Here is a 25,035-nt window from a genome sequence, read left to right on the forward strand (position 1 = left end):
ATGCAGTCCTTATGGATCCTAACAAGGGTTTATGGATAACACTGTCCATCCCACTAGTTTAGCAGAAGACAGACTTGTTATAGCAAGTCCTTCTTTGAGGATTGGATTCCCCCTTCTCCCCCTCCCCCCAACACCCAGACTCCTTTTCTTCTGATGTCCCTGGCAAATGAAAAAAACAAGATCAAAACCACCACAGGCTACAGTGGTGTCAGGAAGAAGGATCTTCTACAGTAAAAGCCATATTCAGCTACCATTTATCTGTTGTGTGGCAATCTGTCAAGCTGTATTCTGGAAGAACTACAGGAAGAGGTAAAGGAGATAATATCTGGAAGGTCAGAAAGCAGTGAGGCATTCTTCTAAGAGCAGTTTACATTGCATCAGACACGTAGCTGTTTATTCTGGAGCTATCATCATAAAATGAGCTGACAGACTGGTGCACATCAGTTAGTCACTGGACACACAGGTGGAAGTAGAGGAATCTGGCTTCTTCAGAACTTGTACAGTCAGACTTGGGAGAAAGCAAGGGACCCTGGATCAACTTTGAAATGTGTGCACCTGTGTAAACAATCCTCTAAAAGAAGAGCACCCTTTATTTACCACAGTTCATGTCAGCTTTCTCCAGCACTGGACTGTCAGAAAAGAATTCAGAAGGCAAAAATTGAAATTCAGTAAACAGACCCACAGGTTGTCGTCTTTTGTGACCTTAGAGCCATCTCCAAACAAAACCTTTGAAAATGCACTTGAAAACCCTGAACCAACCATTGCATTTTTCCCTTTATTTTCTCCATCTGCCCCCTTTTTGGGGACCCTTTGTCTTGATTTTGGTATGTCAGAACTCCATTTATCCAATCTAATTGAGACCAGGCCAGAACAGATAATCAAAAATTCAAATAATCCAGAGAATGGGAAAGCACGAAGCTGCAATGCCATCTAGAGGTCACAGGAGAGTTCACCCACTTCTGGACCTATGTGTGCTCATTGTTCATTTAATACAGAGCCGGATTATGGAGGGTTGGATAAATGGGGTTCTACTGCATTGTGGATTAGCCCAGGGGTAGGTAAACTTTTTGGCCCGAGGGCCACATCGGGGTTGCGAAATGGTATGGAGGGCTGGGTAGGGAAGGCTGTGTCTCTCCAAACAGCCTGGCCCCGCCCTGACTGCCCCCCTCAGAACCATCCAACCCCCCCTCCTCCTTGTCCCCTGACTGCCCCCTCCCGGGCCCCCCTGCCCCAACCATCCCCCCCGGACGCTATCCAACCCCCCGCCGTCCCCTGACTGCCCCGAACCCTATCCACACCTCTGCCCCCTGACAGGCCCCCTGGGACTCCCACGCCTATCCAACGCTCCCTGTCACCTGACTGCCCCCCCCCAGGACCCCACCCCATCCAACCCCTTTGCTCCCTGTCCCCCCTGGGGCCCCACCCCCTATACAAACCACCCCTGTTCCCTGTCTTCTGACCACCCCTCTCCCCCCAGAACCTCTGCCCCATCCAACCGCCCCCTGTCCCCTGACTGCCCCCTGGGGCCTCCTGGCCCTTATCCAACCCCCCCCCCCCCTTTTACCCTTACCCTTACCATACTGCTCAGCGGCAGGACAGGCTTATTTGAAAGCCTGGGAGGTGGGTGGGCGCAAGCTGTGCTGCCTGCGTGGCAGTGTTGCTGCGGGGGAGGGGGGACAGTAGGGGCCGGGAGCTCAGGGGCTGGGCAGGACAGTCCCGTGGGTTGGATGTGGCCTGCGGGCCGTAGTTTGCCCATCCCTGGATTAGCCTGATCTCTGATAAGTGCGTAATTGAAATCATTCAGAGAGGCTATTCTATACAGTTCCACTGCATACCACCAGATTAATACATACTCCTTTTTCAAGGATCTCTATTTGATAAAGAATCTGCTAGGGGACAAATTCAAACTTCTTCTACAACAGAAATGGTCCTTCAGAAGCATTGAAGAAGGGAGTTGTTATGCTTTCATTATCTTCTTATAGGTAAGAGAACTGGAGGGCTTTGTCCTATTCTGGAGAGCTCTCAATAATTTATCTGAAAATGCAAATTGGGTATTATGACAGCCTCAGCTATAGGAGCTCTAAATCCATGGGATTGGTTTGTGGCATTGACATCAAAGACACCTTTAGCATTACCTACAGTAGAGAATTTTGCAGGACTAAGTACTGTAATGTTCCAGAAACTCCTTAGTTTTGCAGGGCTTGGAACAGCTGAGCTTCAGTCATTCCAGACTCAGTCACTTGTTTGTGAGTATGGACAGAGATGCTGCACACACTGTTCAGATTGACCTCACAGTACAGGAGCGTGTTAAAAATACTGCTACCAGCTTTGTTCTTGTTGAATCTCCTTTAGTTTGCTGGTTGAGACAGTTTCAACACCCCTGCTCTCTCTGCTCTTCGCAGTATCCCTCAACTATGCCCTCCTCTGGCTCCTTGAGTCATTAGCTGGTGAACCTCAGTGGGTTACTGGCAGGGTAAGGAAAGTTTGTATGTCTTTCTTCCATCTCCCAATATTAATGTTGAATTCCTAGAAGGGTAGAGAAGATGCTTGCCCTTGACCCAGATCTCCTTCTGGCCTCGGGGTGTGTTCTACACTGCAATAAAAAACTCACAGCACCGAGTCTCAGAACCTGGGTCAGCTGACTCAGGGGCTTGGGCTGCTGGGCTGAAAATTGCAGTGTCAACATTTCCTCTCGAGCTGGAGCCTGGGCTCTGAGACCCTCCTTGCGGGATTTCAGAGACCAGACTTCAGCCCAAGCCTGAAGTGTTTAGCTCCGCAGCCCAAACCCCAAAAGCCCAAGTCAGCGGGCCTGGACCAGCCGCGACTCTGCTGTGGGTATTTTATTGCAGTGTAGACATACCCAGGGAGCCCTGGAGCAGATATCCTTCCATCACAGTTGCCCATCCTGGCTGTTTCAAGTTGACTGCATCCTGTTCCTATCCCCAGCTATTTTCACTAGCTTTGGGGGAGATACAGGGAGAATTGTGTTTATGGGGAAAGAGGGCTGTCTTTGTTTGCCATAGTTTTGGTTGGTCCAGTGTTGTGGATGGACGTGAGACTGTTTGTTTTAAGAAATGAATTTTTAATTTGTGGCAGGGCACTTAAACCAGATAACAGATGATGTGACGAAGCGGGACTGTTCTTAATGTTTCCTCTGAATAGTGTGGGGGTGCCTCGGTTTCCCCTATGCAGTTCTTGAGTATCTAGGTGGTGGGATAAGGGTGTATGATCGTTGCAGGGCAGGTGTGTGCAGGGGTCCGGACACAAAGAATGGCCGACACCCTGTTTCCTGGCAACTGATGGCCTGGCCCTTCCCCCCTGCAAGGTTACAGCTAAAGGGGTTGGAGAACAAAGGAATCAGGTGACCTCCTGGCCCGGGAAAGAGACAAAGCCCGGAGGAGGAGGGGCTGGAGAGAGTTTGAGTTTGGGGCTGGCTGGGGACATGGAGTGAAGTGCAGACATGGTTGTCTGGCTCACTGCCCACCAAAATGGACCCAGCTGAGGGGTCCTGTTCTCTGCACCTACAAGCTCTGTGTTAGACCATGTTCCTGTCGTCTAATAAACCTTGGCTGGCTGAGAGTCACGTCTGACTGCGAAGTTGGGGTGCAGGACCCTCTGGCTTCCCCAGGAGCCCGCCTGGGCGGACTCGCTGTGGGAAGCGCACGGAGCGGCAGAGGATGGTGAATGCTCCGAGGTCAGACCCAGGAAGCTGGAAGTTATGTGAGCTATGTGTCCTGCAGTCTGCTCACAGAAAGGAGACTTCCCCAGAGTCCTGACTGGCTTCGTAGGGAGCAGTTCCAGAGCATCGCCCGGGGACTCCGTGACAGATGCTTTTTAAAGTTTTGTTCAAATCAGTACAAGGCTTTGTTATACTATGCCCAACATCGTGACTTTTTAGCTCCTAGAACAGGGCTCATCTAAGGAGGAGACTTACTTATGTCCCAATTCTTCCCCCATGTGTCTTTAATTATACCCTTGTTATGCACTCTTTTAAAAAAACAATTTTGGGACAGAGTTACTTCAACATTTAAGAGCATCTTAACATTTTATCTGGTAGGGGAAATGTGCAATATTTGTTTTTGCCTTTATGTTTGAAATGCTGCTTGAATGAAACTGTTTCCTTGCTGGGTACCATTTACATCTATGCTGCTACAAACCATGGAGTTTTTTTCTATCTTTAGTTATTTAAGTACTTTTTAATATCTGTCTACAACTATGAAGAGCCACTGGTCTGACTGTAGGTGTTCCAAACAAAGTAAAATCATGGTGTAATATTGGAAGCTGATGAAGAAAAATGTTCAAAATTTGGGATATACAGTAGTTGAGTTAGATTCATTAACATATATTCTAGTGGTACTATGAGGATGGGTAGTCTTTTTATTCTATTATAAATTCTCAATTTTGAGCTCTAATATTCATAGAATTACCACACCACATCAGACCAATGGTCCATCTAGTCCAGTATCTTGTTTCTAACAGTGGTCAGTACCAGATGATTCAAGATGGAAAAAATGCTGTTGTGGACAATAATGGAATAATTTACCTCCATAGGAAGTGTTTTTCTTCTAGAAATATTTTATTTATACTATCAAATGTAACTATGGATGTTGATTTTTTTTTTCCAAATCCATTTAAACTCTTGACCTCCGTGGTGTCTTGTGATGATGAGTTCCACAGTTTAATGTCAGGTTTCAGAGTAACAGCCGTGTTAGTCTGTATTCGCAAAAAGAAAAGGAGTACTTGTGGCACCTTAGAGACTGCTCATGCTCAAATAAATTGGTTAGTCTCTAAGGTGCCACAAGTCCTCCTTTTCTTTTTACAGTTTAATGTGTTAAACAAATTCTTTTACACATCTCCTTGGCCCTTGTCATGATGCCGTAAGGGAGACAGTTCTCACGAAGGACGTGGAATTAAAAATAATGATAATGCATAATGATGGTTAAGATTAAACTAACCAGTAAATGTTACATACAAGACTTTTACAAGTGTTCTTAACTAAGCAAAATAGTTTATTAACTAATGTTAATAAAAATTGCTAAAAACATTCTAGCTAGGATTAATATTAAAAAAAGGGCGCTTAACCAGGTTCAGGAGCAGCTTCTGGTCCTGTGAAGGGAACTTCAAGCAAATGGGAGGGAAATTCTGCTGAAGTGTGAGCTCATCTTTCTTTTTTCCCCTCCTCTCTTCCTTGACTGCTGGTGGGAGAAGGGAGGGAGGTGGGGCATTCCAGTCTGTCTTGGATGAACCATGGTGCCCACACTAAGGTAGAGAATCTCCTGACTTTCCAAACCAGTAAATTATTGGGAAGACATTCTGACAATCAGAATTAAAACTTAATGAATTTCTTAGAAAGGAAGTTATCTGAAAATATTCCTAGATGCCACAGTATAGAATAATTTCAGTGTCAATTTCAAGAGACTTTTTTCATGGCAGGACAGTAGAACTAATTCCATAGTAACTTTTCAGCAAACTAGGAGCAATACAATCTTTTGCTGCTTTTACAGTCAGTGTTGAAGTGTTACTGTTTTATACCACTAGAGGGTACTCTTTAATAGGTTATCACAAAGATCTGTATAACATTTGACAATGATTTAGTTTTTGTGGTTTTTATTTCACAAGCTATAATAAAGTCTATCAAGTGAATTTTGTTTCGCAAATTGTGCGTTTCACTATACTGTTCATAAACAATGTTTGCAGATCTTTGGTTTACAGAATGCAGTTTCAGGTAGCTTGGAATATACAAAATGAAATATGAAAACTTCTTTTAAAAAAACTTTTTGTGCCTTCGAACATATTAATATGTGCCTAGATAAAGTAATGATATAAGGCACCATAAGTTACCACTTATTCTGAGCCCTAATTCTAAGAATGCGTGTGACTGGCCTGTGCCTGAATAGGGGGATGGACTAGATCAGTGTTTCTCAGCCTTTTTGATACCAGAGACCAGCTTGCTGCCTTCCTAAACTGTGTCAGGGAAATCTCAGGGACCGGCAAGGAGGCTTCCACGGACCGTTGCTGCTCCACAGACTGGTTGTTGAGAAACACTGAACTAGATGACATCTTAAGGTCTCTTCAAGTCCTATTCTGTTTCCATGATTCTTCCATTATTGTTAATGGAAGTTGTGCAGCTCTCTTTGCAAAAAGAGAAAAGCTGTCTCAAAGCAGCTAGTTAGGTGTTGCACTCAGCTTTTTGGGCCAGAGATTGTGATTTACATCTGTACAGTAGTTCATGCAGTGGGGCCCTGATCTAGTTGAGGCCTCTGGGTGATAACGAAATATAAATAACCTTTACAGCTTCAAATTTATCTATCCTTGTACAAAGTGTGCTACCTTAAAAAATATTCCCACAGCCCCTGTGATACTGAAAATATTTATCTAAGGCATAAAGCAATTTAGGTGCCTTGTTTCAAAACCGTTGTTATAAACAAGATAAAATATTTTTGTAGATATAATTTGACCTTTATTTCTTAATTTCAAGCCAATATTAAGTGATTAGGATTTTTCATAAATTACATATGGTGAAGTTATTTAATTTTTAATTTCAGGTAAATTTTTCCAGTCACTGTTCTCTTTCCAGCCACTTATTTTAATACCACATTTTCAGAACTTGCTCAGTTCTCAGTCTACTTGTTAAAATACATTTTCAGTGAAATGGTAAATAAAAATCATGCTTACTTGTTTATTATGACAAAAAATTGGCAAACTGAAAACTTTGTAACACCATATACTTTTATTTTCTTCCAGTTGGTCGAATTATGTTTCAGCTGTTCTCAGATGTATGTCCAAAAACTTGCAAAAACTTTCTTTGCTTATGTTCAGGTAAGTAATTTTCCCCATTATTATCAATCATTTATTGTTAATTATCATTACAGTTGTTTCTTAGTATTAACTACAGCACCATAATTGGTTTGGTAGTATGTAATGTGCAGAATACCGTGAACAAAGAGCACAATTCCAGCCCCCAAAATTTAAGAATCTAAATGCATAAATGCATACCACACAGAGAACAGACAGTGGTGGATATTATTGCTGGTAGGTTTTGTGGAACAGGTGTGTTTTTAGAAGTTTTCAAGGACATTCAGAATACTAGATTGGTAAGGGGGGTTTGCGGATGGGTTATTGCCTGGTGCTTGTTAGGGGAATAAAAGATTGTGAGGGTTTGGTACCAGAGAATGGATTGGGGACTATAGGAAGGTTATGCATGGGTTTGACAGCTGAAAATGGAGATCAGAGCACTAGCAATGTAGCATTACTCACATTTATGTTATGGTGGGAATGGCAGCATAGATGAATTACTCATTTTCAGTAACTCATTGCTGTTTAGTTGAGACTGCATATACTCCTGATCCAGCTTTTGAGGGTTGAAAAGCTAACTTGAGTGGAGCAATTGACAAAAGGTGTATTCTGAAATCTCATCCCACTGTGTGAAATACATAGATATTTTTCACATATTTGAATATATAAACCTCCTAAGAAGATTTTAAGACAGTGTTTTAACATTAACTATCAGCTTTTTTCTCGCTAACAGTATGTTTATCTATACGGCCTATTGGCTAAGTAAAGTGAGACCCTGTACTCAGCTCAGGGGCATGTCCTTCTGTGTATATAATGTGATGACTTTTGAACACCACATCCAATCAATTCTAAAATTTCAGGGAATGTTGTAGGCATCAATGGGCAGAACTCTGAGTTTGGTGAAAATTGGAAAAGCCGGATTTCCACTAGTCAGTACCACAGAATGCCCATGTGGTGCTGCAGACATAAATCTCTGTCACTCCCTGCTTCTTGTGTACACACATCACCGGCAGCAGCTTAATAGGCTGCTCTTTCTTGTTGGGTATACAGCTTGGCCTACATAAGCAGAACTGTCAGGATTTGTTGGGATTGCGTTTGTGATGGAGAATAAAGATGATTCAGTGGCAGCCAGGATGTTTGGGGTGAGAATGTGTGTGAGAGTAAAAGGCAACATTGAGGTTACAAGTCTGGGTTACAAGTCTGGGGGAACAGAAGGGGGTCAAAGTGTCAGGAACTGACAAGAAATTAAGTGTTATTACATTCTCTCCTCTTGGCCCAAGGAGGCAGGAAGGTGAATTTCCTCAGCCCTATAAAGTGCTTTTAGGTTCTCATGTGGGTGGAGATCTACAAGGTTAAGGGTAGGGCATTCGGGTTCAGGGATAGACTCTGTTTCTGCCCCTCCCACCACCTGCCTGTAACATACAATTCTGCTGACTCCTTAGCAGTAACATGGCCTGAAGGGTTGTGGTGCTGAACATCAGATCAATTTTGAAATGTTAGGGGATGTTCTAGGCATCAGTAGGCATAACCCTGTTGATTTTGACCAAAGTCAATGAAAGCCCAATTTCCACTGCTGTGAAAAGAAAATCAGGCCCCAGTGTATCCATTTGGTGCTGCAGACAGAGGAATCTCTCTGGTGCCCCCTCCCAATGCATGTACATATCACAGGAAGCAGTGTAAATGCTGCTGTCTCATTGGGTGTGCAGCTCGTCCTACGTAAGCAGTAAAGTGTGCAATCCTCTAGTATTTTATCATCTCTTTTTCTGCTTTTCTGATTACTGTGCATTTAACTGCTTTTTTTTTTCTTTTAACCATGAAGAGTATTCATTTGGCCGGCAGTGTAGAATTTTTCATTCACACGATTGGATTCAGTTGCCTTTTTTTGTTTTGGAATTAAATAGACAGCGGATTAGTTAACCTGAGACACAGTGTCTTGTTGAAGACTTACTTCATTAGACAAATTCATTTCAGAGCATAGAGTTGAGCCCTAGCCATGCACACCTACTCTGTTGACCAGGTTTTTCCCCTCAGTGGGACATCTTTGCATGCCCTCTCAATAGGGAAACTCCAGCATTATTATTAATATTAGAGGTTAGCACATTTTCCAGAAACGCCAGTTGTTATCTAGAATTGTTAAATGCTTTAGGGGAGGTCCATAATCACCTATCCAAAGGTGGTGGGGAAACTGGAACATGGTCTTTAATTTTCATATTTGTGCATTACTTTTCACACTTTTTTTCTCTCTTTGGTAGGGCATGATTATACTCTAATCTTTTACAGTAAACCCTGGATTAGAATAGTTTTCTGCTGAGAAAATTGTTTTCTTCAAAAATACCCATCTCTGTTCCTCTTGGGTTCATTCTTCCAACATATGGCCCAGTGGGGAACTGATAGCTTTAAAACTTTAATTTTTTGAGCCATCCATAGTGATGCCCCATGTATTTCTCCCTCCAGTTCCTATTATTTATTTATTTATTTATTTCATCATCATCGTTATGGTAGTGCATTGGGACCAACTGAGAATAGGAACTCATTATGCTAGACACTGTACAAACAGAATAAGGGGCAGTCCCTGCCTCGAATATCTTATAGTGAGACCAAACAAGACAGACAACGGGTAAGTGAAAAGGGATAAAATATACAAGCAGAGTGAGCAATACAATGGCTACTACTATCATATTTGTTCTGCAGTTTTTTTTTTGTTTTGTGTTTTAATTCTTTGGGATTATGTTAGGAGGAGATTAATGGGTTGGAGACCATGAGGAAGGCAGTTGGGAGGGAACTGGAGCAAACAGGGAATCGGCACAGGAAGATAATGTTCAGAAAGAACCGCAGAAAGCAGTTTGACATCAGTGTCCATTGGTCCCTGCATTCTGCAGCTGCTGTGCAGGCTTCAGACTCTGACTGGATTCATCCTGCAATTTCTTTCCCATGGGTCCTTGGACCCCAAGAGGAGAGTTTCCCCTGCCCTGTTGTGGTTTTGCAAGGTGCTGGGAGGAGGCCCCATTTTACAGTAGGGGCCCAATGCACCGGTACTTGCTTGAACTGCCTTCTGTAAAGCTGCTTTGCCTATAAACTGCCTTTCTTTGTTACAAAGGCCGTTCTGAACTCTCTGGAGATGATCACCTTTTTGCAGATAGTTCCTGTCTGCAGCAGTGCTCACTGCTGCTGTCCTCCTCGGTCTGCCTCCTTAAAATACTCTTTGGTGCACTGTCTGTGCTGTGACCAGATGCTGTGGGCATTGTCGTAGTATCTGGGGCTTCATCCCTTTTTCCTTATCTGTATGAGGCTGTCTTACGTTCCCCATTTTGATGGCTTCTCTTAAGCTCTGAGTTTCCCAGAAAAAAAATATCCCTGCTTAAGGGCTTGGCAGTAATTTGACTTTTTTAGCAAATAAATTGGTGGTGGTTATTTTTTACATTTCCTTTTACCAGGTGAAAAAGGAATTGGAAAAACAACTGGAAAAAAGCTGTGTTACAAAGGCTCTACTTTCCATCGTGTGGTTAAAAACTTCATGATTCAGGGTGGAGACTTCAGTGAAGGTAAAACAGAAAATTCTTTCTCTGTGCTAAGAGATTTAATTGCAGTTCTAATTTACAAACTTAAAATTACTGCCAGAAAATTCCTTAAATGTTTTTATACTTTGTAGATATTAAAACCAAATATTACATTATTTTTCATTCTTATATATTGTTATTAAGATTACATTTAGAATTGCACATATTGTGGAGTCTTTGGAATACCATAAGAATCCCTTTAGGTATTTTTTGATACTGAGGTTCTAAATTGTTCTTGTTAGATGTTAAAAATATATAGTATTAAAACACAGATTTCCTTGCCTGAGTTGCTAACGCTATCTTTTGTTGTTTAAAGAAAACACCTTAAATCTAATTTACTTTAAATCTTTTCCTTATTGCATTTTACGTAGTGTGGGCAATGCTGGTAATGTTAACTCTGATTCTTTTGTGCTGGTACAATACTGCATTAAAGGGATGTAACTGTGTGAATAAGTACAATGGTGATAGGTGCATTGAAAATACGTATTGGATGAGCCTCCAAATGTAAATTCAAAGCAACAAGGACTTGTTCTGCTTCTTTTCCCCCAATATACACACAACTTAGGGTCCCTCCCTCAGCCCTTCCTTAAAATGTTTGCCCTCCCCAAAGTGGATTTTTCTTTACCGCTGCACTCTTACTTACTGGCCTTGCAGATTGAACTCTCTCAACTGGTAAAAGGCTGCCTCTGCAGGTACGTTGTACCAACGAAGAAGCTAGGGGACAGATATAGAGCAGGGTTGCTCTGAAAGAACTGGTAGCTACTTTTTCACTTTTGTGGCATCTGAGCCACAGCTGGGTTTCTGTGAGCGTGGAAAGCTGTCAACCTTGTTTGTTAGCTCTCTTCTCTGATACCTGCTGCTACTTTTTCCTATTTCCTCCTGTTTGGAGATCCTTAAGTACTAAGGGAGAGGAGTAGCCTTTTGAGCAGTGGTGCGCAACCTGCAGCCCGTCATGGTAATCCAGTGGCAGGCCAGCCGCGAGACAGTTTTACATTGACTGTCCGCAAGCATGGCCCCCAGCGGCCGCGCCTCACTGTTCCCAGTCAATGGGAGCTGTGGGAAACGGCGGCCAGCACGTCTCTGCAGCCTGCATCACTTCCTGCAGCTCTCATTGTCCGGGAACGGCAAACCGTGGCCACTGGGAGCTGCCGGCGTCCGTGCCCGTGGGTGGTCAATGTAAACAAATTGTCTCGCGGCCCGCCAGCGGATTACCCTGACAGGCCGCAGGTTACCCACCACTGCTTTGGAGCCTCACTTGAGTTTTTTCCAGTCCTCTCCATCCCCAGGGCAAGCTTTATTGGACTGTGAACTACATCACTGGTGCAAATGTCTGGGTTGCAGACTCCATAGCGGAATATTTAAAGCCAAACAAAAATATTTCATGAAATTAAAAGAAACTCTTCATGTAAGACTTCATAAAACTTTTGTACAAAATCTAAATGTTGGGTATTTGATATACTTGAGTGTATCCCTTTAATTCATATTACACCTCTACCCCGATATAACACGAATTCGGATATAACGCGATAAAGCAAAAGTGATTTTCTGTCTTGTCTACAACATTGGTTCTCAAACTGGGGTTCGTGACCCCTTTGGGGGTCGCAACCCGGTTATGTGGGGGGTCGCAAGCCCTGACCCCTGCGCTGGCCTGTGAGCCCCAACTGTGACGCATGGCTGCGAGCCCCGACCCCGTGTGGAACTGCGGGGCTGCGAGCCCCAACCCTGGGCTTGATGTGAAGGATGACATCAGATGCGCCCGTTCTAAAAACAATGCCAAGAATAAAACTTCTTGTGTCAAATACTGTATTAATAACAGAAATGCTCCAGGCCAAAGCAAGTTCAATATAATGCAACGCGGTAAGATTTTTTTGGCTCCCGTGGACCACGTTATATCGGGGTAGAGGTGTATTTGCAAATAGTACCTTTTAAAAATAATTTGTTACTTACTATTCTAAAACTGTTTGTTTATAAAGCAAACTTAAAATCTTCTGATAAGATTTAATGCATGCTTTTACTACATAGGTAATGGAAAAGGAGGTGAATCTATTTATGGTGGATATTTTAAAGGTAAGGGCTAATATGTCTTTATGGTCTGTTGCTTCATTTCGGAAATAAAAGAAGTTTTGATTCCCAAGATATTTAATGTGGAAAGGTCTACTTATAGGTCACCTTTTGCATGAAACTAATATTGCATGACAGTTATTTTTATATGCATGGATTTCAGATACATTTATTGAGATATTTAATGTTAACTGACAAAATTAATTAAGGCTAACTTTACTGGTTAAACATGACTTTCAGCATGGAGGTTAGGCAACTTGATTCATGAAAACTCCTATCTTCCTGCCTAAAACTGTCAACATATTCTTTTGTTTATAGAGAATGTGGTCTTTTGCAAAATGAAAAGGTAAGAGACACAAGCTCAGTAACACAAATTCAAACTCTGTTCCCTTGCACCCTCCCTAGTAAATATATGGACAACTGATAATGTATCAGTTTGTGGATGGATATCTGTATTGCTTGGAGACGTGGAGAATTCTGTATCTAACTTTTTTGAGGGAAAATTAATTATTTGGAGAATAAATACTTGGAATTATTCCCAGTTCAAAACCGTTCTTATTTCTTTAAAAACACTGTCCATTTTTTCCCTCCGAGGTTTGTATATTTAGTGTTGGTTTCTAAAAATATGTGGCTGTATTTATACTCTGTGCAAGTAATTTATTTGCACAGAATGGATAAATGTACACCATTCACCTTCTTTCTAAAGCTTTTTTGGAAAGAAAGAGGTGTGAGAGTTTGTAATGGTAATCAGTGCTTTTAGGAGACAAGGTACAGTATAATTTTTAAGTGTAAAAAATGGGAAGTTACTGTGCTATTCCAGTCTTGACACAAGCCTGTACATAAGCTGTTGGGTGTTTCATGTATTGTGTGCTGTGAACAATTCTTTGTAGTTAGGTGCATGCTGTGAAGTTTCTTTAATATGTAATAAGGAAGCATAGTTAGATGTCAGAATATTACAGCTGTTAATCAGAAGCAGCTATATGAACAGATCCCTACTCTAAAAAGTTGAGCTCTTGTTTCTAAAGAATACACTTGGATTGGTAAGTGCTAAAAATCTGGTACTGTATATTTGTCTGCATTTTTAAACATTAATGGTACAATCTTAAGTCTAATACGATTTTGTCTGTGGTAAATTAGTTGTGTAGTTATTTCATTTTGCTGATTGAAAATATTTTGACTGCACAACTATGGGTCCTCTTTACTTAGTTTATTGGATTAAATAATACATTCTTATTTTTCAACCTCTAATCTGTCTTTTACAGTTGGGTTGAAGAGGAGGACGTGTTTTACTCCTCTCATGCAAGTGTCGCTATTAAATTAATTTCCTTTCGGATTTTGAAACTTCAAGTTTGAGTTCCGCAGATTGATGTAGTGCACAAGTTAACACTCTGGCAGGGAAAAAGTTGTTTAACTGTGTCTTCCTACCTAAGTAATACTCAACATTATGTGTAAATGATAGCATTGAATATGTTCAGCCATGTTTTAGGATGGGAGAGGGAGAGTCTGTTATCAAAGTGGCTTTCTTTCAGGAGACACTGTTGGGTTTAAGTTTTTGGAAGCGTATGATGAGTTCAAGTTGTTTGGAAGACAATAACAAAACATTTTAAATACATTTATTCTTAGCAATATGGTTCAGACTGTTTCTAAAGCAGTTGTGACTTAGAAAAAAAAAAAAAGCAAACTCCTGTGTTCTTTTCTCGGTATTTCTGACTTAACAAATATAAATCTGTCTCCGCTCTTAATTTTTGAGAGATTTTGCATAGAATTCTTTTTTTTTAAAGTGTTCAAGTTTCCTTAGTGAGCAGAAGAAGAATTTCTCGTTGTACTGTCCATGTGCTGCTAAGAAAATTATACTTGTATTCATTTATGGGGGAAACTGACTAACATGGTTTTTTTTCTTCAAACAGATGAAAACTTTGTTCTCAAACATGACAGAGCATTCCTTTTGTCAATGGCAAACCGAGGGAAACATACCAATGGTTCCCAATTTTTCATGTAAGTAGATGTAGTTTGAGAGCTGAACTTTTCTTAAACAGAGAAGCGCTGTTCATGAGAAAGATGGTATTGCTAAATTAAATATATATATGGATGTTTGACTAGAATCCAATGAGTACCTGCTGTTTGTGAGCTGTTGTAATTAGGAAACATTAAATATGATAGTCTCAATTTATTTGTGTTTTTCTGGAGCACGAGAATTGATCATATATGAATGTTACTTGTTTATTGCTTGTTTTTCTAAAGTAACATTGGCCTAGACTTTTGTGTTCATTAGTGTCCCTGGGGTAGATTGTTTTTGCTTTGTGTTCTTCTTCAATATCATGCACATGAAATAAATTATAATTGAGCAACTGTAAACTCCAAACTTCAAAATTTTCTGTGAAAAAGGACAAGATGTCTAATATATAGATAGTTTAATGTCAACAGTTGCATGTGTTTTCAAAATGTGGTCTGTTTTTATGGGGTATTCGTACTTACTATTCTAGTCTATCCCTGAAGTACCTTCCTTCTGTGTTGCTGCATAGTACTGTACATATCTGTGTACAAATGGCTTTTCTGCCAACACTGGTTAAACTGGATTTAAATTAAGGGTGTTTGTTGAAGGAACTGTAGAAGATCCCTTCTCGTACAGTTATTTCTATTATAAAACACCCCAGTTTATAAGCATGCTTCTGTTACAATATACAAGATATTTGACTAAAGTACAGCTCTAACAGGAATAACTGTTCTATACTGAAAGAAATAACTAAAGTTTTGGCTGATATCAAATTTTAGGCTCACTAATATCTCTTTTAAAATTTGCTAATGTTTGACTATGCATCTACTTCACTATCTTTTAAAAATTGTCCCCCTTTTTAACATTTCATAGAATATCAGGGTGGGAAGGGACCTCAGGAGATCCTCTAGTCCAACCCCCTGCTCAAAGCAGGACCAATCGCCAATTTTTGCCCCAGATCCCTAAATGGCCCCCTCAAGGATTGAACTCTGAACCTTGGGTTTAGCAGGCCAGTGATCAAACCACTGAGCTATGCATATCTGAAAAAAATGTGGTTTCTAACTTTGGGTTTATGTTGGGGAGGAGGTTTTCATTGTGAAGTATCTTTACATTGTTATTCTTCAGAAATTAAATAGTCATATAGTTTGCTACATTAAAACTTTGTTTACTTTGCCATCTTTCTTGATGGATAAGAATGAATGGCGCTTCACTGTCTTCAATAAAAACGTAAATTGTCCAAAAGGATGCCCATTTTCTTTGCCTGAAAAGAGTTCTTCAATGTAATCTGATAAGGTTCAGATAAGAGACATTTTTAGGTCACTTCCTAAAGAATGTCCTAAAAATGGAAAACAGAAGCACAAGAGGCAATCTTTGGAAATTGATTTACTTCTGATTTTGCACTCAAACCCTCTGCTTCTCAAAGAGCTGCAGCTTTGTGGTGCCGCCTGCTGTTATCTCTGTCAGTTTGGCTGGAAGATGGCTGTGTATTACTGAGTACAGTACGTTTTATACATTTAGCTGTGTGTATATATAACATATGTTACATATATATAAAATTACATAACTTACAAATAAGTATTTAAAACAGATTAGTTCACTGTTCCTTTTAAGTGTAATATATAGTGACTTGCTTTTTGATTCTCAAGTCATAATTTTCCATTTTTGAGTTTATCTGAACTGTAAACTTGGAAATTTAATAAGCTACATCAATCAAGAAGCTACCATCTGAGGGCTCTAAAGTTTCTTTTATCTTTCCTATATTATATTTAGATATGTGTATCAAATTTTCTTAAATAAACAAGCTGAGTGTTTGGTGTGTTTAGGTTAACTTTTTTTAAATAAAAAAGAACATTAAGGTAACATTGAATACAAAATTTAAATTATTTCATTTAATCACTGAAAGATAAATATTTAAAGAAACGTTTCTATTATATTTTTCAAACATATGAAATGTTTTTAAGAGCACGTGTATTTTAAAAACTGCATTAATTGATATCACTTTTGTTTCTCTCTCAGAGAAAAAGTTTTACAGTTAAGCGTGAATCCTGCAACTGATAGCTCACAGGGCGGGATGGCTGCAACCATACAAGTTGCATTGAAACACTACACAGGTGCAGCAGTATGGCTATGCATGATCAGTTGCAGAGGCGGGGTCCTCTTTCGTAATTTGATTTGTGGTTGGGCAAGAATGGGTCATGAAAGACCACAAACTACAACCATGGCTTTCTTTTTATGCAAACTCTCCTTTATGGGTATAAACTCACAAATCATAGCAACTGCTCATAAGATAGCTTCTAACATGCACAGTTTCAGATTTAGATAGCTCGTAAAAGTAATTGTTTCCAGATTTCACTCCCAATGATTTCATCGTTTAAAAGTTAAAAATGTAATATATGAAAGTAGTTGCTCTTGCTCAGCAAAGTTACCTCAACTTACAGTATTCCTCCAGGCTTAATGCCATTAAGTTTGTACAGCCTGATTTACCCTTATTAAAGTATACAATTCTTGAAACCCAAAATAGTCCTTTCCTGGCCTCATCCTTTAAGCTGTTTGAGTGGCAAAATTAATATAATAAAATCTTAATATTAAATATTAAATAGAATGTTTGTTTTAAAATCTATAATTCCATTTATATAGCTAAAAGGTTTTAAATTCTTCAAAGATGACAAATCAAAGATTATTGGGTAGGTTTTAAAGGACATTTTCAGACTTTAAATAAAACACAGTCATACCTTTTTGAAATTATACATCCAACTTGTTGGATTTATAGAAGGAGATATATGTCAACTCTTCCTTAATTTTTGTTTTCAGTCCTGCACATACAGGGTTTGGTGCATGATTGGATAGCATATTCTGATATTGCACATATTTGTATTGATGTCAAGAGCTTTATATTTCTCCATAGGGTGGATTTGATTTAAATCAAATTGATTTTCAATCATGATTTAAATCACTGGTCAGGAAGACTTGATTTAATCATGGTTTTCTACGTAAAAGTGCACTCTTGTTGGTTGTTACAACCTAAATATATATTCTTCACAGCTCAGAGATTAGAAGCAGGTTTCATTTTTTGAAGGTACACACATTTTTAAACAGTGATTTATTTTGAAAACTTTTCAGATTAATTTTATAGCTATATCAGAAAATGAATGATTGGTTATTTCATTTACCAAAAGTAATTGAAGCAGATATTTATGAAGTCATTGGGAGGTGAACTATCTCCAGTTCAACAGGTTAATCATTAATATTTGCAGGATTTTCTTGCCATGTTGTATTAGGAGGAGACCATCACCAGACAGACATTTCAATTGTTTTATTTAACTATTCTCACCTCTATATATTATTTAAAACCATTTTTGCTGTTAACAAGCATGTTACCTCTGGAGACACAAATCCACAGTCTGAGAACTGCAAAACTAAGCATCTCTGATGGTATCTTCTAGACTCAGCACCGAGTAAATAGAAAGATTAACCTAAATAATCTATACAGAAGCCTGTGGAACCCCATAAGATTGGGTCCCTAATCCAGGAACTCATTTACAAAGTTTTTCTTAAACATTACATGAATATATTGTCTCATACTATAGAATTAGAATTAATAATCCCTATTCCATGATGAGATATCTTTGAGCTATAATGTATCTAAATTAAAATTATCTTTAGATAGGTTTTTTCCTCAAAAAGCATTTTATAAAAAAAAAATCCAATTTATATTAAAAAAAAATCTGATTTTTTTTCTTTTTTTTTTTTTTTTTTTTAACTTTTATCCACCCTGTTTCTCCAGACAAACTGAGGCCCCAGTCTGTCAAGTGTTTATGCACGTGCTGAACTCTAAAACCATGGATTAGTGCTTGGAGTTAAGCAGAAGTGTTTGCAGGACTGAAGCCTAAGTAGAAATAAAGGATTGCACAACTTTAAAGACATGGTTGTTCAACATGACTTATTTGTTGGCCTCATTTTAAGAGGGCCTTTCCTCTTATCAGGCATTAGTGCTGTTTGGTATAACTGTGGACTTTTCAATAACCTATTAGGCTGTGAATATTCTCTTGGCAGGTAGACTGGATTAACGCACAGTTGCTACTGTCCAGTATGATGCTCCATCAAATGCCCAATGAAAAACAAATTTAAGTTGAATTATTATATTGTGAGTTACTTGAAATTGATTATACTGGACACCAATGCTCTGATCTTTTAAGCACAGAATTTTACTAATTTCAGACCACTTCAGTTGTAGTTTATTGATCTGGAATGTCATGGGTGTGAATGAGTAGGGCAGAGAAACTGGTCTCTTATCAAGTACTGCTAGAGAAGTTTAAATGGAAAAGACTGAAGAAATAGGTTAGGGGGGAAAATTAAGGATCAATTTGAGAGAAGAACAAACAGGGCAAAAAAACCCTTTAGTAGAGAATAAGACATGGTCACAGAAGCGTAATGAAGTGTGCTCTGTGTCACAAGTGGTAATAAAAGGTTTTTATTGTTAGACAATTTTCTGCCATTTAACTTTGTATTATGATTATTAAATGCAGGGAATGATTTGGGATGAATTGAAAATACTTAGCTGAAGACAAGATCACATTTATTGGAATAACCAATCTTTAAATGTACTAAAAGGAGTTATTCTGTTCACCAGTGTTACTGAAGCACGTTGTTGCTTAATTAAGAAAATGTTCAAGAAGTCTTTCTATACCATTTGATTTTAAATATTCAAGGTGTTACTCCTAATATTTCATGAGACTATGGTGCAGGTTCTTAGATTTGGCTGTTACAAGTTGAAAACAAATTATAAAGCAATAGTGTAAAGCTAAAAATTACCCATTGATATTTTTCTCATAAAGGACCACTGCCAACTTCATTTTTTTATATTAACCACTTTCAGATAATTCAGGGTTCTGGGAGAACACCCTTTAAATATAGTATGTCCTGACTTTTTTTTAAACCTTGAAAAAAACAAATAAAGATTTTCCTGATCCCATGCTGATATTCAGAAGTGTTTTTTGGATGGGACAGAAATCAATAGTGGATATACTAGGCTTACCCGTCTTTCTCCTCATGGCCCAGTGCCTGCTCAGTTTTAGCTGTGCTGCTGCTGTTACTGGTAAATATCTTCTTGCAACGCCTGGGGAAGAACATGTGTGAGCCCTCCTAGAGTGGTGCATGGGCATAATGTGGTAATAATTATATTAATAATACTTGAGACTACAAGTGTAACTGACCATCAACAAAACAGTGAAACTGAGTACATACAAAATGTTATAAAATTCACAAAGGCTCTGATCCTTCAAACACTTGTTGGCAACATTACCTTTCTCATACACAGTTGGGGGAGGGGGGAAGGGAGAGTTCAAGAATCCAAAGACAGACCTTATTGATTAATTTTGGTGGGACTTCTTGAAATAGTATGATAAGCACATGTTTGATTGCAGGATCAGGCCCAAAGTAAAAAAAAAAAAAAATCCCAAACTGAAAAGCTAGAAAACACATTTTCTCTTCGTTATCGTAGTCTAGATACTATTTGTAACAATAATAGGTACACATTTTTCATATTGTGATCTGGTCAGTATTTCTTTAAACTAACCAGTTAGCCTACTGAGAATTCAGGTGACTTTTTTTTCCAAAGCTTCTTGAAGATGTGTGAAAAGTCCTAAATATTATTCCCCATTATTTTGAGTGTTTGGAATTTTTGCATTTATATCTTAGAGCTAGTTTATGAAGTTTTGAAGCCATTCATTTCTGCACTAAACATCATTTGAGGAAAAACTCTTACTTAGTATCAGTTTAATGCTGTGAGCCACGGAATTACATGTCTACTTTTTCATGCTGACAAATTAATTCCTGGTAGAATTTTAACATTTCAGAAAGTCACATTTCTGAAGCACAATGCCATGTTTTGTGACAAAAATAGAATAAATAGACATCTTTGAACTCCTGAGTGAAGAAGAAAACTCATTTTGAGGGTTGTGCTGTATGACCACTGTTACAGCCACTTCTGTATATTACTAATGACTAATTGGAAACAGTTAATTACTAAGCTTTTCAGTTAAGGTCTTATAATGTGAGTGTCCCAAATAACATTCAGAATTTTTCCATTATTACTACTTTGAAGTAAAATTTTCTATTTAATTTTATTTGTACTATTTTACAGTAATATATTAAATTACTAAATAGATCAAAGGGGATTCAGTATTTCAGTGTTTTTGACCACAGTCCTTCAAAATGCTTATACGTGCTTAATTTTAACACATGAATAATCCCATTGACTTGCACGACTCACATGAGTAAAGTTAAGCACATACCTAAGCACTGCAGGATCATAGCCTATGTGCGTAAAGGCAGAGTAAAAAAAACCTGCTCTTTGTTTAGTTGTTAATTTGTAGATTAATTTAATGAAGCAATATTTAGCTGTTCAATATATCTTCTTTATTCCAAATAGGTTAATTGTATTACTGAAATAATGTTGCAGTTTTAGAAGTATATCAAAACAAAAATGTAAAGTCATAGGGTAAAAATACTTCCTCCGTTTGCATCTTCAATCTTGATTTCCTTGTTAGATTTCTAGTTAAATGATAGCCCTCCCTTGCTTTTTAATGACAGTGTCTATTTTCCCTTTTTAAGGGAAACTTATTAACATGAGAGAGGTCTTAGCCAGTTGCTGGAACTTGTGAAAGTGTAGATTAACAGATTTCTAATGTGTTTTACTGGTAAATCAGTAGTTTTCAGTATCATATTTATATAAGAAATGTAGTAGTATGGCATCCTATAAAGTATAGAATTAGGACTTGCTTCAGTAAACCTCTTAAACACCTGTGGAACTATAAGCATCTGAGAAGTCCCATTGAAATTAGCTACTCATTTGCTAAATTATGCTTGTTTTCAGGTGCTTTGCTGGATTGAGGATTTAATTAAGGGTATGAGTGGATTCCATTTTCACAATGGTTTATCTTTGTAAATCAGTGCTCAAGCAGAGCATTTCTTTAGTGTTTAAAAACAAAACTTGTTCTAGCTTTCCAAATACCTTTTTGTTCTATAGAAAATTTAGAGCCCTCTATTTTTAAAGCATCCTTGTTTTGCATACTTTAAATTTGTATTTTAATAAAACAGACTCCATTTTGTTTGAAAATGTATTACAATTTATTTCTTGCCATTTTTGTGTAAAATTTACAGAAACAGTGTTACATCGTGCGCTCCAAAGGTAATGTCTCATTCCTCTAAGGCTCTGTCCTTTCTTCTTTTCTTCTCTTCTTGTTTTTCTCTTTCTTTCTTGTCTTTTTCTGATCATGTTATTACATGCATTGAATCCTATGTTAGTGCTGAAGTCCTTTTAAGAATACAAATAAACTTGCTTTATCAGAAGGATTCTCTTCTGTGTGGCAGTAATATTTTTAATCTATTTACTAGTTATCTTCACTGACTATGGTTACTTTTTTCTGTAAATATTAACTTGGATAATACTGTCTCTTATATGGCAGTTTTTGAAATTTGTTTAATTGTTAGTAAAATGAAGTTATGTAAAAATACAGTTCTCTATATGAAATTAAATGTTTCTTGGGGAATGAATTCTGTTCACAGCTGTGGATAGACAGAGCCTACTTCTTGCTCTTGAAAAGTGATAGTGCAAGAAATGAGACAGATGAAATTTCAGAGTATTCTTTCTATGGAAATATTAGCCGACCTTAAAAAATTAACTGAAATATAATAAATCTAATCTGAAGTAGTCTTGTGAGGAGATATTCAATGGCACAATGAACAGGCACCCAGCTTTCATTAAAGGCATATGTGTTGTTCACCTGACTTTCATTTGTGCATTTGAAAATCTCCCCCTTGACTTTTTCCTCTTTTCGTTTCATGAGCAAGCAAATGAAGAAAACCGTTTATCCATTTCATCAGGCTCAAACTGCCAGTGAAATAAGGGAGAAAAACCCTAGATAGGTTTTGCCACAATGGCTGCCCTTTTCTTTGTTAATCCAAGACTCTAAAGCCCCAGTTCAACAAAGTACCTGAGCCCATCTTAGTGCTTTGCCAAATCAGTATCTAAGTCTTTCTTGTCAGTCAGTAGTCATTAGTATATTCATTGTGTTTTAAACTGTTGCATATTATTTTCTTGACTTCTAAAAACTAAAAGTATACATTTCAGTGCTGGTTTCACTAAAGTAACCGCTTGTTTCAATTTCAATCTTTTAGAACAGTTTTATAATTAAACTTGGTTAAAATAAAATATTTACTTGAATGTAGATTGTTAATGTAATTAATTTTTTTGTTTATCAAACTACAATGGCCATAAGAGATTGCTTATCCATAGTAATATATTTCATCAAGAAAGTAAGATTTATTTTATGAACGAACAGAAGGGACACACAAAACAGGAAAATAAATTAAATGCCTTCCATGTAAGCTGCTCTTGTCTTGTAGTTACACTAGAATGATTTCCTGCACTATGTAATGTGGGGAAAGAGGGTAGTGGTGGTGTTTGGACACAAATAAAGGTGAGGCATGAATATTTTTTGTAGTTCCATCTTTTGGCAGATGTGATCCAGTGCTGCAACACCCCATTGATTTTATTGGACGGAATCATGGCCGCCAATCTAGTTTTGAACTGTCTGATTAAAAGTAACTTTTCAATGATAGTTTAAGTACTGAATCCTTGATACCAAGTCTGCTTTAATGAAACCTCAAATGGAACATCTATTGTGGACCCCCCAGGATTTGAAAAGAATTGGTGGAGGGGGCATAGAAAAGGAAAATCATGATTTCTGTGGGTTCAGGGAATAATTTGAGAAAAGAAATTCACGTACAGGTCATGTTGATACTCTGATGAGTAAAATTAATGTGATGGTGGGTTGTTGTTTGTTTTAAATGATGTCCCTAGTTGAATTTCTGTGTCTAAATAGCGCAGTTCCTCTTGCATCTTTTAATGCAGCCTTGCTTTGAACAGACTGAACTTGGATGCAAGTATTATGTCATGCTAGTGTTTTGCAACTTGGAAGTAATTTCCTTTCCTCACTGGGAGAGAATTTAAAGAGTGACTCCAATCCTTTATGATAAATTAAATCTCTTTTACAAAATTGTTTGAGTCACATCTTCTTAAATTAATATTCTGATCTTGAAGGGAAATAAGAAATGTGACAGACGTAGCTCTGTTGTACTAGATGTAGTGCAGTGACTGTTTCTCTACTGGCTCCTACACACCCAGCTCTTTCTAACTTAAATGAATGGAGGTATCTATATGAGGCATTAATCATGGATCATGTTAGCATCTGTTACTATACAGCTGATTCCCTACCCAGCAGAGCAATCTGCTGCTGTAGGGAGGACTGCAAACTTAATATGTGAGAGGCAGTATTGTAGTCTTGATGTTATATATAGATGTATTGTTTTGGAAGCTGATTCATGGAGCCAGCAAAATAGAAGGAGAATGAGAAAGTAGGAAAAATGTGCTTTCCTGTATTGTAACTCCTGTTTTTGTTTTGTTTTTTGCCGGGCGGGGGGGGGGGTGTTGGGTTTGGTTTGTGTGTTGCTTAATAGAACTCACTTAAAAATAATAGTTACATTCTTGTACTGTAATAATTTCAGAAGTACTTCACCCACTCTTTTTTTATTGCCAAATGGTATAGTTTTTTATCCTTAAAAATATTACCATGAGATGTCTTGGAGTATATATTTATACAGACATTAATACATGAAAAAATTGTTTATTGCATGCATTTAATGATTTTTTTAAAATAGGACTTGTAAATGTTGTACTCGTTAATGTAAATTATTTTTTTATACTAATGTTCACAATTCCCTGTACTTAGTATGATTTTAATCTTTATTTAGACTTTTATCAAATTTTTAACTGGATTTTTTCACTGTTTTTTGTCTTTTACCTTCACTTTTTTGTTTCCTCTGCCATTCTGCTTTTTACCTCTTCATCTGAATTCCTGATTTTTTACCATCATATCCATGTTGATGTATGTCAAATTAGAACAACAAAGCCTGCTCCTCATCTTGATGGGTAAGTCTTCTATTTTTAACTTGTACTGTTAATAAAATTCTAATATTCAGGAATAATTAGTTCACATCTCAATTTAAAGGTGGACAGAACTTAGAAACAAAAAATAATTGGTTGGTTTGATAAAAAAATGTGGCGGGGGGTTGCCATTTCAGCTTTTTTGACGATCTTTAAAAAAAAACCTACATAGTCATGAATGTAATCAAATGCTTTATTTTTAACTTAGGGGTTTTTTTTGTTTGTTTGTTTTTTTTTTAAACTTCCAGCTTTTGTTGTTAACCCTTGGGCCTCTGGGTTTAAAAATATAAAAATAAAATTATAATAAACTTATTTTCTTGTAGTGTCTTCAATATAGATAGTATCCCCAAATACTTTAGAGTCACTGCAAATATTAATTATGGGACTAGAAAATGGGAGGAAGAATTTAGAAGTCGTTGCGCTCTAATGAATAGCGAGTAAAGAATAATCCCATCTATATTGCTGATTTACTATGTGTCTTTGGGCAAGTCCTTTAACTTCTGTTTTAGTTTCCTGTCTAAAATGGTAATAATGATTACCTACCTTACTGATATGCGGTGAGAAATAAGTTTGTCAATGCCTTGAGATATCAAATACCTAAACTGAATAGTTCTCTCAATAAA

General features: G+C 38.0%; 1 protein-coding gene across 9 annotated transcripts in view; it reads left to right on the forward strand.

Moving 5' to 3' along the window:
• NKTR (natural killer cell triggering receptor) overlaps window positions 1–25,035 on the forward strand; it is an 82,340-nt gene that overhangs the window by 22,615 nt on the left and 34,690 nt on the right. For 8 of the 9 annotated variants that reach the window (XM_084619187.1, XM_084619186.1, XM_084619182.1 and 5 more), the window contains 5 exons: window positions 6,745–6,819; window positions 10,230–10,337; window positions 12,375–12,419; window positions 14,321–14,408; window positions 24,368–24,397. In XM_084619187.1, the coding sequence (XP_084475313.1) occupies window positions 6,745–6,819; window positions 10,230–10,337; window positions 12,375–12,419; window positions 14,321–14,408; window positions 24,368–24,397 (346 nt within the window). Of the gene's footprint in view, window positions 1–6,744; window positions 6,820–10,229; window positions 10,338–12,374; window positions 12,420–12,731; window positions 12,760–14,320; window positions 14,409–24,367; window positions 24,398–25,035 lie in introns of those variants that run through there. The other variant, XM_084619188.1, reaches the window with a different exon arrangement.

This window comes from Lepidochelys olivacea (genome assembly GCF_965140295.1).
Source record: "Lepidochelys olivacea isolate rLepOli2 genome assembly, chromosome: 2".
Classification (NCBI taxonomy): domain Eukaryota; kingdom Metazoa; phylum Chordata; order Testudines; family Cheloniidae; genus Lepidochelys; species Lepidochelys olivacea.